We start from the raw sequence: 18,072 nt of genomic DNA, 5'->3' as shown, positions 1-18,072 counted from the left end.
GTGAAATCCCAATACAGATAATCAAAAACCTCGGTCCAAAAGCAATGCACTGCTGACTATGCCAAGAGCAAGTGATTAGAACAAAGAATATTCCCGTTGGATGGCGTGAAAGCAAGATGAATCTTATCTACAAAGGCAAAGGAGTAAGGATAAGACGGCTCGTAGGCCAGTTACAGTAACGTCGGTGATATATAGAATGGCAATGCAAGCCATAAAATTAGAACTTCGAAGTGGGTGGCGAACGGTGTGATAAAACGGTGTATGGGGGAACTACAGAATGGGTTCAGGCCAGGCAGACGCTTAGAAGACAATATGTTTGTACTAACTCAGTGCATAGAGATTTCAGTAGCTCAGAAAGACCTTTATGGATAGCATTTCTAGATATTAAAGGAGCTTATGACAACGTAGACAGGGAATTGTTGTGGGATATTCTTCAATACGAAGGCATAGATGACGATTTCGTGGAGCTGCTGAGGGAGATATATCGAGAAACCAAGTACAAGTGGCATGGGAAGGCCGAAAAGGAAATGAAATGGTGGGAATTCACCAAGGATTGAAGCAAGGATGCCCTCTGTCACCATTGTTGTTCACGCTTTACGTCAAGGGCATAGAAAGACGACTGGAAACAGCGAATTAGGTTTTGATTTATCCTACATGCGTAATGGACAAATGGTGCAACAGAAGATCCCTGGACGATGTACGCAGACGACATTGTGCTACTAGCGGACAATAAAAAAGATTTACAGATACTTGCGAATATCTGTGGGAACGCAGCGACAAATCTAGGCCTTAAGTTTAGCACAGAGAAATCAGGGATTATGATCTTTAATGAGCACACGAGTAACTTCGTGGTGTCAATTCAACAGCAAGTAATACCCATAGTGAAGCAATATAAGTACCTCGGCGTACACATAAACGAAGGAAAGAATTACTCAATCAACCACCAAGATAATCTGAAAATAAAGGGGAAGCGGAATGCAGCATTAATGAAACACGAGCACTGTGGGGCACAATAAGTATGAGGTGGTGCGTGGAATCTGGAAAGGAGTAATGGTGCCAGCGCTAACATTCGCAAATGCCATTATATGCTTAAAATCGGATATATTGGCGGGTTTGGAAGTTAACCAAAGATCAGTAGGCCGGTGGCTTTGGGAGCACACGGTAATACGACAAATGAGGCAGTGCATGGAGACATGGGTTGGGCCTCTTTTGAAGTCAGAGAAGCACAAAGCAAAATTAGTTTTGAAGAAAGGCTCAGGAACATGGATGAAAATAAATGGGCGGCTAAAGTGCACAAGTATCTCTACATGAAAAGCGTGGACACAGAATGGAGGAAGAGGTCAAGGAAGTTGGCAACCAAGTACAGGATAATCGAAACTGTAAATAGACAACCAGGGGTCATCAGAAAGAAAGTGAGAGAAATAGAGACCGTGAATTGGATGCAAAGAATGGAAACGAAAAGGACAATGAGATTTACAAGAATGAGAAGAAAGAAATTAGAAGGGAAAATCTGTACGATAACACAAAGGGCAGTGCCTTGCTATTTGAGGCTCGAGCCGGTTGCCTAAGGACGAAAACATATCGGAACAAATATTCGGAATTAGATGAGACATGGTATGCTGCAGTAAAGATCCAGAGACCACTCAGCACATCCTAATGGAATGCGACGGGATCCACCCAGCGAGAACCGTAGGTAACGTGCAACTCCCAGAAGCGCTTGGGTTTAAAGTGGAAGGAAACATAAACAGATCAGCCGTAGAGATCAGCAAGAGACGATTAGAGTACTGGTGGAAAAAAAAGTAGGAAAAGATGGATGCGACCTGATCTCTTAAAATCATAGGCAGCGGTACAAGGTAAATTTTGAAAAAGAAAAATAATGATAGGTATACAAAAAGCAAATAAAGAACATGTATAGTATACCTGATTAAATCAAGCAGGCTAGGTGACTATTTGTCGCCGCCCGTTTCAAAGGGGATGCCAATAAATCATCATCATCTCATCATCGGTAAAATTGGGACTTGGCCTGTCTAAGTGTTTTGAACACGAGCGCATGTCGGGGCAATCGCAAACGAATATAATAAATAAACAACGTCCTAGGGCCTTCAAATTTTAAATAAGACGTCTTATATGCCCGTGAAAAAACGTTCCCAAGCAATGCATTTCTGATAAAAGTGAAGCCGACTTTAAGGGAGCGGTGTAAGCGTAGTTTTGTAAGCTAGCTTTCCCACGTTACTCTTGCAGTGAAGCGAACTCAAAGAAAATGCGATGCGAACGGGGCCCGATAACCTTATCACGTTCCACTATTAAAGGCAAAGCTTAAGAGTCCTCCTTTTTTTTTTTTTGTGCGCGGTGGAATCAACGACCTTGGCCTGGCGCGTTCTGAGAGGGGTCGTGAGGTGTTGCATTAATCTCTGAACGATGTCGTGATCACTCTCTAAGGATTCGTCGAACCTCGTATACTGGACCTACAGTGCACCGATAGAGAGGTTGAGGTCGCGGCTGGTGTCCCAGAGATGCTGTCTCTTACCCTGGTGGGGAGGTAGGGGTCATTTCACAGCGTCAAGCTACGGTGTTGAGCAGCACCGTGGACACTGTTTCGCTTTCTGTGGGGGACGCGGTCACCTAAGACGATGTGGGGTGCGTTGAAGTCGCCCAGTGCGATTAATGTTCTCATTTACTGACCTTCTGACGGCCTTGAGGAGCCTATCGAAAGCATTTGGGGTTTCAGACGGCGGAGTGGTGCACCTGTATTATAAGGAGGGACTGGAGTATTTTATTCCCGGTATCACTCCTGCGAGGGTGTGTTGCGTTTTGTGATTGATGTAGAACTGATGCGTTGTGCGCTGCTATTTCGTGAGAATCGCCGTCCTTCTCACCTTGGCTATGTCGTTCTCATAGCCGCAGAGTTTGAGCTTGTCGGCTTTTTTCTGATGTACGGCAATGGCGTGCGGTTGATGAATGTAGGTAAATTGTAGTAGGCTCCGCATTTTAGATTGCGTCGATCGACAATTCCATTGCAAGATTTGATAATTTTGTAATTACCCTTGGTCTTTCTCTCCATTTTGAGGTGTAGGAGTGATTCCTACGTAGGTGTGATTCGTGTTTGGCTTCTTATTTAATTGTTCTTTTTCGTGTTCATGGACGGCCATAAGCCAATCAATTTCGTCAGCACTGATGATTGAGGTTGCTGGTGATCTTGGTAAAGGAGTCGATTCCTCTCCCATTCCCATTTGGGGATGGTTGTGTTATCTTTCCGAGCTTCTCAGTCATTGCATTCATAATTTGAGTAAGCCTATGCTCCAAGGACTGCTCCAGATGCTGAAGCATATTGTTCGATCTTCTGGTCGACCATCCGCTCAAGCTTCTGCTCAATTCTTCGGCGTATGTGTTCCTCAAGGTCCGCGGATAGGAAGCTGTGCGCGCATTGCTGCGGCCGCTTAGTGCAGTCTTCCAGGCGCTTCATAAGCTTAGAGTTCAGTTCCCTGGGTGATTGAACCGTTTCTTCAGCTTCGTGATTGGTTGGTGTTGTCTGTTAGGTAAGGAAGGGGAAGAGTCTGGGGAGAGAGCGTTCAGAGGATTAACAACGTGAGCCTAGCTCACCATCTGTTCGTGATGTTTCTGTTGCCGGCCTCATGGCCTGTACCTGCATCTCGACCTCCACTCGCCCCCGATCTTCCCGAGCTGCTGCTTCTCTTGAAGGTGCTGTTGTTCTGCAGCGTTACGCTGCCATCCATCTTCTCTTCCAAGGTGCAGCTTGTCGGTAGTCTGCTATTTAACCTATTTCTTGCTTCCTTATTCCTAGCCGGTAAAACCGCTGGTTTCAATTATTGGAATCTCTCCTATCTATCACGAGGGGCAGTTCATACAGCTTGAACTTCATTTGGCATTCATTTTCTTCATTGCGGTTTTCAACATTGCAGTTGTCGCAAGGTTTCCTGTCCGGATTGGGGTACACGTCTTGTCTCTGGCTGATCTCATGACACGCCCTGCAGGATTCGACCGTCTTGCGACAAGGCCAGCAGCGGGTGTATAGGCTGCCCACCTTCACCTAAAAGGATGCGTGAGGTCCCTGAAGATAGAGTAGTGTCGTGGTATATTTCGCTACTTTCACCTAGCTGGCTCAATGAGTAGTCCGTGTTCGAATGAGTATCACATCGGGATGCTGTGCTGAGGTAACAGGAGTTGAAACCAACCATCGGACCAACTTGGGTGACTGGGTATCTGCCAACGTTCACATACGTGTCGCATTTCAGCGAACCTCTTGCTCGCCGAAATGGGTCACCGTAGGCACGGGGATGGGTATGCAACGCGGTTGGATGTAACTCTTTTATACCGATGTGGAGCACAGGGAATGTGCCACTCCGTATGTCGTGTTCATCAACGAAGCTCTTTCATGCCATGTTGGGGACTCATGCCACTCAACAATGAACATATTGTTTAGGTAACTAGGTCTGTAACACGGGAAGTGTATCGCTCTCCAATGACTAAAACGATCCCTCCAATTTCTCTAAAGCTGAGAGGAATCTATGCGTCGTAACGAGGGTTCCTCAACGACAGCAATTCGACGTATTACTAGGCTGAGTCGCAAATCCCCTGTGTGTGTGCAGCTTTCAATGAACGTCTTTGACGAAAAGGCTTTAACGAGCTGCCCTATAGTGCATTGGGTATGGGCCGCTCTTTCATGAACCTCTCACCAAGTTGGGTCCCAGAGTATGTGTGCCTCTGAGTGTGCGGCTAGCTAAGGGAACATTTCTCACCTCTCCTAGGCGCCAAAGCGCCGCGCTTCTCATCTCGGAGGCTACTCACGGACTTTTCGGCGGTGCTACAAGATGGCGCACCATGTCCAGAAAGAAGCGCGAGACAGGAGCCCGATGGCCCCGCGACAGCGTTTCTCAGCGCTCGCGCAAAGCAGTGCGCCATGCATTCTGGGAGCCACGTGCATGCTTCGGGGCGCGGTTGATGCTGTTCTGTAACATCAAGAGATGTTTCTTTTGCAGGGTGCCTGCCAAAGGAAGCGGAACAACCCGATGCGATACGCGCAGGTGGGGTTGGGGGGTGTTAAATGGATTCTGCCTTCCCGACCGCAGACGAACTAATAATGACACGTTGTTACTGTGAATTCGATTGGTGGTAAATAATAAATTTCTGGTTATACTGAAATTCTTATCCAAGCCTGAGTGGTGCATATGTAGAGCATGTCAATGTGGCACGTACTTCTATCAGCGATGACCGTGGAACTGAATGTGCGTCGAAGACATACTGCAAAACCCCAGTGACACCGGCTAACGACTGACGAACAAAAAGTGGCGCTTTACCATTACAGATTTTGTATCAGCTGCTAAGACCCATTGTGGATAAAAGCTTACGTGGCCATTAGACGGGGAGGTGGGCGGGGGCGCAAGCGTACGGGTAGTTACCGTGCCACTTCGTGACGCCGTGTCGTTCGGCTGGCATATAAATTATACAATGTCCGCCAAGCGATTGTCTTCAATGTGGTCGTCGTCGAGCAGTTATAACACACATGTACGCGCGCGGCCCACACACACGCAACTACTCCTTTTACACAAACACATTTTACACAAACGCAGCATCTGCACATTTTAACGCGACAGCGTTAAGGGCCCCATGTCGCAGTTGCAGTTGCCTGAAAGCCTGATAAGCAGCCAGGGATCTTTGAGTGCTATCGTGTTCCACTCTGAAAGGCGAAGCTTAAGCGTCTTCCAAATGTTTTATAGGCTAAAGCCTTGTATGTCTCATTGTTCAGTCGGCCTTCAACGTCCTAGAGCGAAAACCGGGCCGTCGAAGTGAAGTCGTACACGATGACGACCCAGTGCCGTAACTTACTTACTATATGGCCCCGGCGTCATGTCTTACCTAACACGAAAATGCTCACGCAACAATTGTGTGTGATGGTGTGCGGGTAACCGTGGTCAACGTCTTAGTAAGCAAGCAATGCTCACGTAACAGTTTTGATGGCGCGTTGGTCACCATCCTCATCGTGCCTAGGCACTCGAACCCTTGACCCTCGATGGGTTTCGAACCCTCGAGTCTACGCGGGAGTCGAACCCACAACCTTTGGCGTTAAGGCGACAATTATTTAGGGACAGTTGACTAACATGGAGTTAGTTAAGGCACTCGAACCCACGACCTTTGATCGGAGTCGCACCCTCGACCTTCGGTGGGAGTCCCACCCACGACCTTTGGTGTTAATTAGGGTGATGTTATTAAGGCACCGTTAATTAAAGTAGCGTCAATTAAGGTACTCAAACTCACGTCCTTTGGTCGGAAAAAACAAGCAAGAAAATGTAACAACGCATTCGATGAGAATGTCACGTAATTTAATGAATTTCTCTTGAACACGCAGGCATTCGCCTTCATCCTCTTTGGCGTTTGCTAAAGTGACTGTCAATTTTTTTTCGTAGAGATAAGCTGCCGGATAAATTGCCTTCAACGTTTTTTGTGTTCCTTACTAACGTTCTAAATACCACTACTATTGCAGAATTGGTGTGTACCACCAACGCAAGCATTGCTGAAAATGTACTTGAGAATGGAACCACTCCGACTGAGCCGAGCAGCACGGCAGCCAGCAACATTACAGGTATGACGCTCTTTAGTGTTTAGGTTGGTGTTTTAATGGGAAGTGGTCTATCGAAATCATAGTATGAAAGAAAACGGAAAATTATGCCATTGTTAGTTTCTTACGCTGTAATAACCGGGAGAACGCCTGATGTGGCATTTGCAGAAATGCAGCAAAAACTGCAAGGCAATACAGACAATTGAGGTGGAACATCGACCGCACAGGCTGAGACCAATGGGGGGGGGGGGGGGGTATTCTGCAAAAGTTTAACTAGTGAACTGCTGATTTTGGATGACGCTGACTGGCGGGTTCTGTATCAGCAAGAAACTGGCTGAGAGTGCCTGTCTCCTTCTCGCTAGTACGCCAGCCTCACAAATCCGCCCTTTTTCAGCACCCGAAGTGGGCGGGCCACTCGATGTACTCTTGCAGTATAGCCCTACATCCAGTGCCTTTTACCACGACGACAGTACTCAACATGCAGAACAGGCAAAGGACAGTTTTCATTACTAAGGTTGCCTTCGTTTCTGCTAACTTTATATTGCTGTGTTAAGTTCTGTGAATTTCATTCTTAAGCAAAGCTGGATACGGTCTCACAGGTTTTTAAGCACTCCTTTGTAACTATAATGGAAAATGAGACATCCACCCTACCGTAGCAATTCCCACAAAGAAAACCCATACGGGTTCCTCAAAAAAAAAAAAAAAAAAAACTTGCACTCGAAGAAAAAGTCTTCCTGGTCCGGGATTCAAACCCGGGACCACCACCTGTCTGGGGCAGCCGCTCTACTATCTCAGCTAACCCGGCTTTTTTATTTATTTCCAGCTTGGCTACAAGCCTAAACAGGAGTTTGTCAGATCGCACTCGTTTATATGCGCTAAACCATCCAACATTAATATCACATCTACATGACAGTCAGTCGTTTTGTACACATCACGTACTTTCACAATCATTTCAACAAAATAATCTTGCACAGATCGGCCTTTAACATCACAGTGTCTATATACGCCAACACAGAACGCCAGACTGCGTGCAGCCCGAGTGAGAAGATAACGTCCATCGTTCAGGCGGTAAAAAACGGATGCCATGTGAATTGAGGGGTAGGTCTACCTTTAAAATTCTCTTTAATATATCCCAAAAGAATATAGCATTATTACAGTCAATAAAAACATGTTCAATAGTTTCAGCTTTGTTGAACAGAAAGCATCTGCTACCCCGCGGCACATAAATGCCTTTGTCTTCTAACCACGTTTTAACCGGCAAGGTTCCTGTGTGAAGCTTGAAAAAAAAAGTTTTAACGTTGGCTGGGTATCTGCATATTTTTAGCACTCTTGAGTATATCTTGCCCGCGCCCTTCTTGAAACATTAACCGATACAATGGTACAGGGAACATACTCTCCAGAAGATCCTTCATAAGATGCTTTCTTTTTACGTTAGCGAGGTACTGAAGTGAAAATCTTGCTCTGCGGAACCGATAGGACGTAATAATTTCGCGCAAGAACCGTCACATTGTGTAACGAGGGCCAATGGCCGAAAATACAAGAAAATCAGGCATAACACCTGCTAAGATGGTTTAAAAAAAACAACACAGAAACGGGCCTCTTTCGTTTCTTAGCAATATGAAACGCGATACAACTTGCTGAAGAAACAAGTGACACAACGATAGACCACGTTTCCTGAGCTAACCTGACGGCTAGCAGATGAGAGGTCTGCGAGCTAACCTGGCCGCTAGCAGATGAGAGGTCTGCGAGCTAACCTGGCCGCTAGCAGATGAGAGGGCGAAGTCGAATGTATCGACTTCGCCCTCTCCAATCCTGCTCAAGTACTGCGCTTGTGTAATTCAAATCCAGCGCTAATAAAGCTCCACTAACATGAAACCTGGGGAAATGCGAAGCAGGGATGCGCCGGTGTTTCCCTTTTGTTATTCTTGTCATATTCTTGCACAAGTGAGTAGGAATCGACCGCTTGTCTTCGAACCAGAATCGAGGCGCCCTGCCTTTCGCTGCGCTTGTACCAGACTGGAGTTTGGAAATCTATTTTCACGAGTTTCTCAGAACATCCAACTACAGGCAGTCCAGAGGGCCCACGAAATCGCAACGGGATTTCGCCTCCCGGTGCCATCGTGGGCGGAGCCACCGACTTGACCTGAGGGAGCCTTCGGCTCCCCCTGGCCAGTTTCTCAGGACCAATAAAAGTTCTTGTCACTGTCACTCTCTGATAATTCCCGCGTATCCCTGGCTCATACCCGCATATCCGATGCGGGTATGCGTCACACCTGATTTCATTATCGTTACTCATGACGTAATTGACGAGCATGTGATGTTATTGATGTCATTACCTATCAGTCTTGTGTCATACATTTGTGCCCTTCCATGCCAATTTTGGTATATACCGTGTGAACGAGATGCGAGTTTTTGGCAGATCTTTTTGTGTGTGACCACGACGACATTACATCACAATTAGATGCCGACAGCCGGGCTCCTAAAGTGCTTCGCACTTAAATAATGCTTAGGAAAGCAGCCGAACAGTCTGAGAACACTACCAGTACAGCACTGAACAGAACAGATACGACGCTGTCTTGTGTTAATGCGCAACTTATCTATCTAATAAATCTATCTATCTATCATTAATCCATCTAACTATCTATTCCTTTAAGTCAACCAAGATGTCGAAGTTGTCTACTTGCTTAGACCACAAGGTATGGGCTCTAGGTCGTGAGGTCTTTATGGTCGCTCCATAATCGTCAGTCGAGCCTCGTCACCTCACTCTTGCCATGCATGCTGTCATCGTCATACCTTTTTTTTGCCAGCCCAGTGGCTCAAGTTCTTATAGCTTTGCAATTAGGCATGGGCGCATAGTCTTGAAGCCGGTTTGGTCGTTACGTTGTAGTAGTTCACGATTTGGCATGCGACTGTCGGTATGCCATCGTCGTCACGTCGTGTTTGTCGTACGTTGTCACACCAACGTGTAGACTTCGTCGTCGTTCTATAATTGGCACTCCCGCTCCGCCATTCAAGGCTCTGCATGCAGTTATCTTCACGCCATCGTCGTCATAGAGCCTTCTTTAAACAGTCGTCGTCGCGCAGTGTATCACTATGCAGTACGTATCTCATTTGCCACTCACCCTTGTGATGGCATTGCCCTCATTGTGCCGTCGTGATACAGACATAGCCATTAATTCCTTGTCATGCAGTCGCCGAGAACGTTTTCATCACCATACCGCTTTCTTTGTTCCGTCAACATCGTTCCTTCCTTTTCATTCTATCCTAATCACATTATCGTGATTCAATCAATATTATTTATTTTGTCAATGTCATGCCATCGTCGTATCGCGCTGTCGTCAGACAATCGCTGCCCGTTACACCCTTTGTAACCTGGTGACCGTCTTGCCATCGCACTCAGGCCATCATCATCATTCCAACTTCGCCATCAGTTGGTCATCAATACAACCAACGCGTACCGAGTGAACCTCGCGCAGCCATTTTCAAGCTGCCGATGTAGTCACCCTCTCCTTCTCTTAACCATCATCTCAGAGATTGCGCGCCGCCCGATCTTGGAGGCAACGTCCCAACAAATACCAGAATAACCAATTTGATGCGCTTTCCAATTGTCTACGGTGGCGTCGCGTAACAATGCGCATGCTGCCTATAGGCGAAGAAATGGAAGTCTCAGAATACCCACTACATATTTCCCATCAACGTGACTTCAGCAATCTGCGTCGCTGCATTGCTTCAATGCTAATTGCGTTACTGTCGGCAGTCATCTTGAGATGGCTTCTGCCATAATTGTTTCTTTCGGTTTCATTCCAAAGTGCGAAAAAAATCTGTTGCGGTTGTCGAAAAATAGGGACTTTTTCTCTTTTCCCTTATATTCCAGTTTAAAACGCTGCTTTGACATAGGCCTTTGCAGAGATATGGGTAGATATGTTCTTGTCCCGCCTCGCTTCATTAAAAAGGAAATAATGTGTGACTGATGGTGGAATGAAACATGTGCTGTCGCTCACCGAAGACCGGGGCTCTAAGCATTAGGCCACAATTTATTTCGTTATTGCCATACATATCATGCATACAACAGAGCTTCTACACTCAAAACAGCAGCACGACACGATTGGATTACAGTGAAGCGTGAACTGTTGTTGGCTCACTACAGATTTTAGTAGCTCGACATCTATAACAAAAGTTCGAATCTGTGAACCCACTCTCGTACATATGTCTGTAACTTCTGTGTCCTGTTTTGTTGAAATTAGGCCAGAATTGCACGCACGCTTCTCTCAGTTCAAAGGCAAAACACTCAGCGCGTGCGCCTCGTACCACTTTCTCGTCTTCTTTCCTTGTGACAGCTCGCGCTTTGAGGCGCTGTGTTATTCTACACTATTCCAGGACCGGGCCAATTTTGTGTATACTTCACTCGTAACAGCCTACGCTATGATCGCGCAAGCCAATTATTTTTGAGCAATTTTTTGCCGGAGTACAACTGACGTCGTCGGATTGCCATACACCGCATGACATAGCAGAATGGACGTAAGAATGTTTAACACGTAGTAGCTGATTACGTGGAAATCGGTGTTTCTTTCGCTCGCACTCGTGCGCTTGCTATGTAGAACCTAACACGTGCTTCGTCGTAAGCTCCTATCGTACGGTTGGCATATAAAATATGCCATTGCCACCAAGCGATCGTCTTTAACTGGCAGTTCAACGACAGTGCTGACCTATTGAAAGCATCTGCAAAAACTATCCAAATCCAAATATTAGTCTGTACCTTTCTGCTTATCTTTATTTCTGTGCCTGCTCAACAGTAGTATTCAATAAAACGCCGAGGCTGAGCAGCAGCAGACGCATTGGTCTTAAAACCTGAAGGCTTCGTCGTTATCTTCTTAGCGCACGTGGAATCCATATTGTCGCCAATGCGTTTTTTTTTTCATTTTATTGGAAAGCTCTTATTTCTTAACTTCATAAAGGTACATCTCAAAAACACACACTAGCCTTGCCAAAGCAAGTGACAGAGACTAGTTTTAGACCATACATTTAACTGTCAGCACCTCGCCAACAATAATTTTGACCTACGCTATCTCGCTTAGTTTTTAGAGAAAGCGTTTAATATTCTACGTGGTATGGTATTTGAGCAAAGTAAAGAAGAACTAAAGCAATAAAATTATTTCAGGTCAAGTCTTTCTTATCTTGCCAGTTAAAGGGTTAATGTGGTAGCCGTCCTGTTGTCGTCACACACATGTACGCGCGTGAGCCACACAAAGCCAACTACTGATTTTAAACAAACACGTTGGACGACTTGGTATCACTTTGGGAAACGCCGAGCAAAACCGGATACCCGGGTACCTGCTAAATGCTTCGCATTACAGAGTTTCCCACAGCGAGTAGGATGGGCAAATTTTTTTTAATAGAGCTAAGCGGCAGGATAAATCGCCATCAATCATTCTGTGCCCTTAATAATCTGCAAAATGCCGTTACTATTGCAGAATTGGTGAATGCCACCACCGCAATCTTTGATGAAAATGTCTGTGAGAATGGAACCACTCCGGCAGAGGCCAGCAACAAGACAGCCTTCAACAAGACTGGTATGGCGCAGTTTTGCGTTTGCGTGACTGTTTTTAGTGTAAAGTGTTTTCTGCAAATTCTATAACAGCCAACGTATAAACTGTTCATATGGTATAAGCCAGTTTTTGACTGGAGGCGCACATCCTCAGGCTCCTTGGTTACTACCTAGAGAGATAGCAGAAGCCTTATCAAAATGGACCCAATTGTGAAAGCGCGAACACTACTGCGTTATTCCCGGTGATATTGTAACACTAAACACTTGGCCACTCGGGAAGACTGCGTGGTCAAAACATTGGCGAAAACAGGCAAGTGTAATCGACGTGCTGATCTTGCGGCCCATCCTATCAAGTGTACTATATACATTACACGAATTACAGCGGAAACCGAGGCAGCAAGTACTGCTGTATGATAGTAAAATCATATTGCAGTCACGCAGGCCCACAAACGCTCCAGAAGTAGACGCTGCGGGGCGTCTTGAAATAACGTAAAATGATTCCCAACTGTTTTGCTTCCAATTTCCGCAATCAGCCTCCACGATTGGTCAAATATTTTCGGGCCACTCCCAACGTCTGTCACGCGACGTCACGAAAACCGCGATAGCTCCCCATCTGATATAACGTGTACACACTGATTATGCATGATTAAACCGCAGAAAATAAAAATAATCATTCCTAATTCGACGCCTTTTCACCATTAGCCCTCTGCTATTGGTTCAATGTTTTCTGGCTACACCCACTTCGCCTGTCTGCCACGCGACCTCACAAAACCACGAAAACTCACCACGTCAAAGTGACGTGTACGCAAAAAAATGCCATAATATGCCGAACGAAACCGAAAATTTTTCTGAATAGCCAAAGACTGCCCCGTTCCGAAAGGAATCGATGATGGCTGCCCGCCGATCACTAAGGCCCTCGCTACTAGCACGTGCCGGTGAGCAGGTATTTATTTTCGCATGATAAACCTTTTTTACGTGGCTGTAAAACGTTATCGAACCCTTTCGGCATGCATGCGACATCGCTCTGCCAACTCTTGCTTGCTGATGATCCGTTTTAGCGGCATTCTTATCCTGGCGTTGCACACCGCCGCTATTTTCGACCAGCCACCGCAAGCTAAGTAAGACGAAGCGGACCAATCGGGGAAGCCGGCACCACTCTCTTCATGCGGTTATCTATTTTCACTCTGCTGGCTCGGCCGCATCGAAACCCTATCCACTAGAGCATGTACTTGGCCTCTTGTCTGCCATTTGGATTAGAAAAACTGCTGAGTGTACACAATGTTATTGGTTCTGAAAGCGAACAAAGGTGACCTCCTATAAACGAGGAGAGTGTTTTATTGGGTTGTTCAGACAACCGTTTTCGGATTCCTGGAGGGTTAGATGACGCTGACATTTGGCCTCAACATCGCAATCCCTCAGCTCGGGGTCCGCGGCTCTTCACTGACGTTTCGCCAGGGCTTCCGAAGCCCTCACGCTATAGTCGGCACTTCGACGCCAAGCCCTTTCCCGAGAGCGATCATTCTGTAGGGATTTCCGTAAAAGTGCTTCAATATTAAATCTGTCTGTTACGTAAGACAATGAATGGCTCAGAACCACTTAAGCAATGGCTCATACCCCGTAAACGCGGCCTGCGCATTACGACGACCAAAGAGAAGTGAAATTCTACGCTGGAATGATAAGCAGCAACGCAGCCAGCTGTGGAAGCAGACGACGACGACGAACGCGGGAGCAGTGGCACAAGTGCAAAACGAGGGGCGCCACCGAGCCAGCTGCGGAATAAGGCGACGACTCTCGAGTCAATGCTGACAATGATAATTTTGCGCATACATGGACGACACTGAAATCTGTGAATTAGAACAAGCTTCGCTTGAAAAAAAGGCATTCAACATGCTAACAATATGTTGGTCGTTTTCTAGCATCCAGCAGGCTTTTTGAGCTCCTAGCTTGCCTCCTGCAAATCGACGATGCCACAGCATTTGCGTTGCCCCAGCAACAGCCACATTACAATGCAAAGTGTTTAGAGCCCTTGCTCTTAGTTTTTATGCTTTGTAAACAGTTACTGTATGTTCATCTGGCGTCGAAAAAGGGGACAAAATATTGTGTGCACCACTAATTTCTACTATGTTTGGCGGGATTCCGCTTCGCCGCTCACGGAGCATCGTGTGGTGAAGCCCGCAGAAATGCCCGGATGCAGGGCGTATTGTCCACTTACTAGTGCGCGTGGTCACCTAATATTGCTACCGTAAATTTTTTTTCTTCTGTAAGGTCTTGGTGAGGGCTAGTTGGTTCATATTCAGAACTGAGGTTTCAACAGCGCGAATAAAACAATTACACGAAGAAACAAATACCACAGACAAGCGCTGACTGCCAACTGGAAGTTTATTTGAAATTCGTCAGCCATTTATACTTTTTCCAGCATAGGACATGCGTACACCAGTCACATCATAATCACCAACATCATAATCTAACATGCAAAAAAGCTATTTCTCCTACAAGCGAGAGAGGGAAAACTTACACATTGTCTCCTTCCTTTCGAATGGTTTATGCCTCTATTATTTATCTTTCCATCTTACTTTTTCTTTCCCTATGAATTTTGTCTTTTTTAAAAATAGCAGTGCATATACATTTTTTGTAATGTCCCGCTAAATGACTTCCGTAGCCATTCTTCACGTTATTGTTGTGCTAACGAGCTCTATCATTGGAACAATATAAAGCCAATTGTCCAATATGAGTTCTGCCACAGCTCAGTGGTATCTGATACCGTTGCGCGTGCAGTCAGTGAAACAGAATTTATGATCGATTGTGCACAGGCGCTTATTGAGCGTTTTCATACGATTGCATATCGAGAAAAGCTTGCATGGGGCACTGAAAAGCAAATCAACATTATGTCTGTTGGAAACTTTCTTTAGATTGTGCGACAACTTATGCAAGTACGTACGGCACCACATGCACTGGTGTCATGTCTTTTTGTTTTCTTTGTGTGCTGGTCCCAAACTTTTTCTTTTTTTTTCTTTCTGCAAAATGGCTTCGCATACTGAAGTGATGAAAAATGGGGATAACCTGCGTTCTGTAATCGTGCTGTCTGATTTAAAACTTTGCTCACACTCATGCTCACACAACTTATTTAGTGAAGGCTTAATGCATGTGGTTGTTACGCCTCTCTTCATTAGTTTTGAGTTGGAACTTTTGCTGCTAAATGTAAGCGCAATTACGGTCATCATACCACATCCTGCGTTTCGGCACTGATATATAGTTCGCACATTTTTTTGGCGTATACAGCACCAATGCAATTCCCAGTGCACAAGCACCTGAGTGGCGCAAGTTTGTTTACATCAGCACGTATGCAGACTGCTCTTCGTTCATTTAAACTTATATGCTGCATTATAAATTGCAAAGCGCTGAAACCAAATAGTGTGAGAACATCACAAACACTTGCGCATATTTGCGCATATGTCACAAGGCCCGTATGCGCGGCCAACTGCGACCGAAATAGAGGGTGCGAAAACATATATTTAAATATGCGATCTGGTAATGCAGCTTTCGGTACAAGGCTAGCTCTCACATTTTGTACGTCTCTTCAAAATGCGTACAGTTTGCGTGTTTAAAGATATTGTTATCTGAAACTCTGTGAGTACAAGTGCTAATTCTGAGAGGGTGTGTAGTTTCCTTCGCTTAAAATATAGATGTTCACAAGACAAAAAATACGGAATTCTGTTTGTTTCGTGCAGAACAGCACAACCACTGTGTTGTTACGGGTGAAACATCCGTAAAACTTAAAATGGGGCGCCTTTCCGTATTTTAACGCAAGTGGTCGCCATAGTTTCTTTTTTCTAAATGACATATTTTCCGTATTTTTACGTGGATTTCCAACATGTAATGACGGATTGTTTTTTACAGTATAGCTTATCCTCCTTTTGCTCTGGACTGTCAGGTCACGGCCCTAGCAAACATATCCTACAGTTCAAGAATGCCCTGTTTGCATCGAGCACTGACTCAAACCGCGTTTCTTCGACGCGTAGCAACACTCACACATAGAGCAACGAACGGCTGGGTTCCGGCTAGTACCGATCGTTATCTTGTACTAACAAGACGTTGTTCAAAAGTAACCCAACTTGTAGAAACAAATACAATAATTTGTTGGATTCTTATATCTAACCAAAAAGACCAAGATGCTGAAAAGTGTTAATACATCGGTTGCTCGTTTTACCTAAAGCTTCTATCAATTAAATGAGTGTAAAATTATAGGATGCTTATCGCCCTGCGGCGTTGCTCCTGTTTGGCTGAGAAGGCACTTCCAATTGGTACGTTAGTTCCCTTCGGCGTCACTCTAGATAGCCACACGGCCTACTGAACACAAGCGGTGCGCCAAAGGGACGGACGAAGAATGGGTCCCTATATGGGCAACGCCGTCGGGGGACCACCCACGGTACCACGAAAACAACAGGTGCGATCGTTCGGTAGTGCAAAGAATAGTTTAATATTACTGTTGCATATGTAAAGGCGAAAAGGAAAGAGCAGGCTTCGTCGTCGGGGACGGACAAGCCTTGATACAAAGAGACAATGCGTCAGCTCGTCTTCGGGGTTTCATTTCTTCTTTTCCTTCTTCGTGTCCATGCACGCAATTTCGCCTGCCACGCGCCTTCCTCCAAACCTCTTTCTCGTCGGTTTTTATGCGCCGCACAGTGTAGCAGACGACGCTACCACAATATTTGAAACAGGCGTTTCAACAGCATATTCATGTAAATGTGTGAGGAAGCGGCAACGCATGCCACGTTTTGCTCAAGGGCACATTGCTCCCAAGTGCACAATGAGAAGGAGATCTGCTTGGTGCACTGCAGTACGGGACCAGTGGCAGGCATCGAGCTCAGTGCTACCGCGGTACCGGCATTCAGTAATCTTGTCATTATATTCTAGACACCATAGCGGAACTCAGCGAGTACCGACTTTCAGCAGCAACGCATCCTTGCTTCTTTGCTACAGGGTGGCGGCGAAGGCACTTTCAGCCTCACAGTACAGAGGATGACTGCCGCGTTGCGTTGTCCCTTGTGAAAAATGCACATGGGGCTTCAGCTCACGGTTTTCTAAGTGTGGAGCACTTTAGAGGCCTGGGCTGTCGGCGTTTAATGTGTCATTTGTCATGTCGTCAGGCTCAGAAATCACAAGCGCAAGACAGGGCCAATACATGGCAATACCAGCGCAAAACCGGGTAAAATTAGATTAACTAGATTCAGAATAATACAAAATACAGGCATATTCCCGCCGTCTACTTCGACGCGTTCGGTGTAGAGACAACACAGACGAGCTTTCTCAACTTCCTCTCATCGGAATTGATTGCTCAGGAATATTGCCCCTGGATGCAACTTATATCTGCTTTTTGTGCGACATCACATATGAGCGCGTTACGGGCGAGTTGAGGGACACGTTCTTCGCAGAAAGCTGTGGCGCGTCTGTTACCGCGGGGCACCCTTGCGCCTTCTCGTTGATTCAAAGCCTTACTTACATCGCTGCCGATATTGGTCTGACGTACTTTCAAGGACAAACTCATTGTGTCAACGTACCAGATTAATTATGTGGGATAGCCTTGAATGTACACATGAAAATATTAGATACACAGTGTCGAAGTTGTCTGTTCCGGCCCATACCCCGTGTCATAAACCCAGGACCCAAGTTGTCAACTAGGCCAGACAGCAGCTAGCAGCCAATTGCCTATTCGAATCCATAGCCATTTGCCCATGCACTCTTCTCTGTGTAACTGTTTGCTATGATTCCCATTTGTACTTTTTCTTGGTGGCTTGCCCTGCCCGTCAGATATGACGCGCAATGTGGGGTTAATGACAAGTTAAGGACAGCGTAAAGAGAGATGGAATGAAACATGTAAGGCGTAAGGTTCAGAAAAAGGAAGACAGCTGTGTGTATCAGACAGTAAACGGGGCTATGCGATACTCTGGCTGAC

The 18,072-nt window shown here is 45.9% G+C and overlaps 1 protein-coding gene across 9 annotated transcripts in view; it reads left to right on the top strand.

The window, feature by feature from the left end:
• Positions 1-18,072, top strand: part of LOC119458799 (uncharacterized) — a 65,725-nt gene that overhangs the window by 30,677 nt on the left and 16,976 nt on the right. For 2 of the 9 annotated variants that reach the window (XM_049671717.1, XM_049671713.1), the window contains exons 2-3: positions 6,500-6,598; positions 12,046-12,144. The exons of 3 other annotated variants lie outside the window; for them this stretch is intronic. In XM_049671717.1, coding sequence (XP_049527674.1) covers positions 6,500-6,598; positions 12,046-12,144 — 198 coding nt within the window. Of the gene's footprint in view, positions 1-6,499; positions 6,599-12,045; positions 12,145-16,450; positions 16,564-18,072 lie in introns of those variants that run through there. 4 more of the 9 variants (XM_049671718.1, XM_049671714.1, XM_049671711.1 and 1 more) reach the window with 3 other exon arrangements.

The sequence above is a fragment of the Dermacentor silvarum genome, chromosome 7 (assembly GCF_013339745.2).
Source record: "Dermacentor silvarum isolate Dsil-2018 chromosome 7, BIME_Dsil_1.4, whole genome shotgun sequence".
NCBI lineage: Eukaryota > Metazoa > Arthropoda > Arachnida > Ixodida > Ixodidae > Dermacentor > Dermacentor silvarum.
Note: the sequence above shows the minus strand (reverse complement) of the source record. Positions and strands in the feature narration are given on the sequence as shown.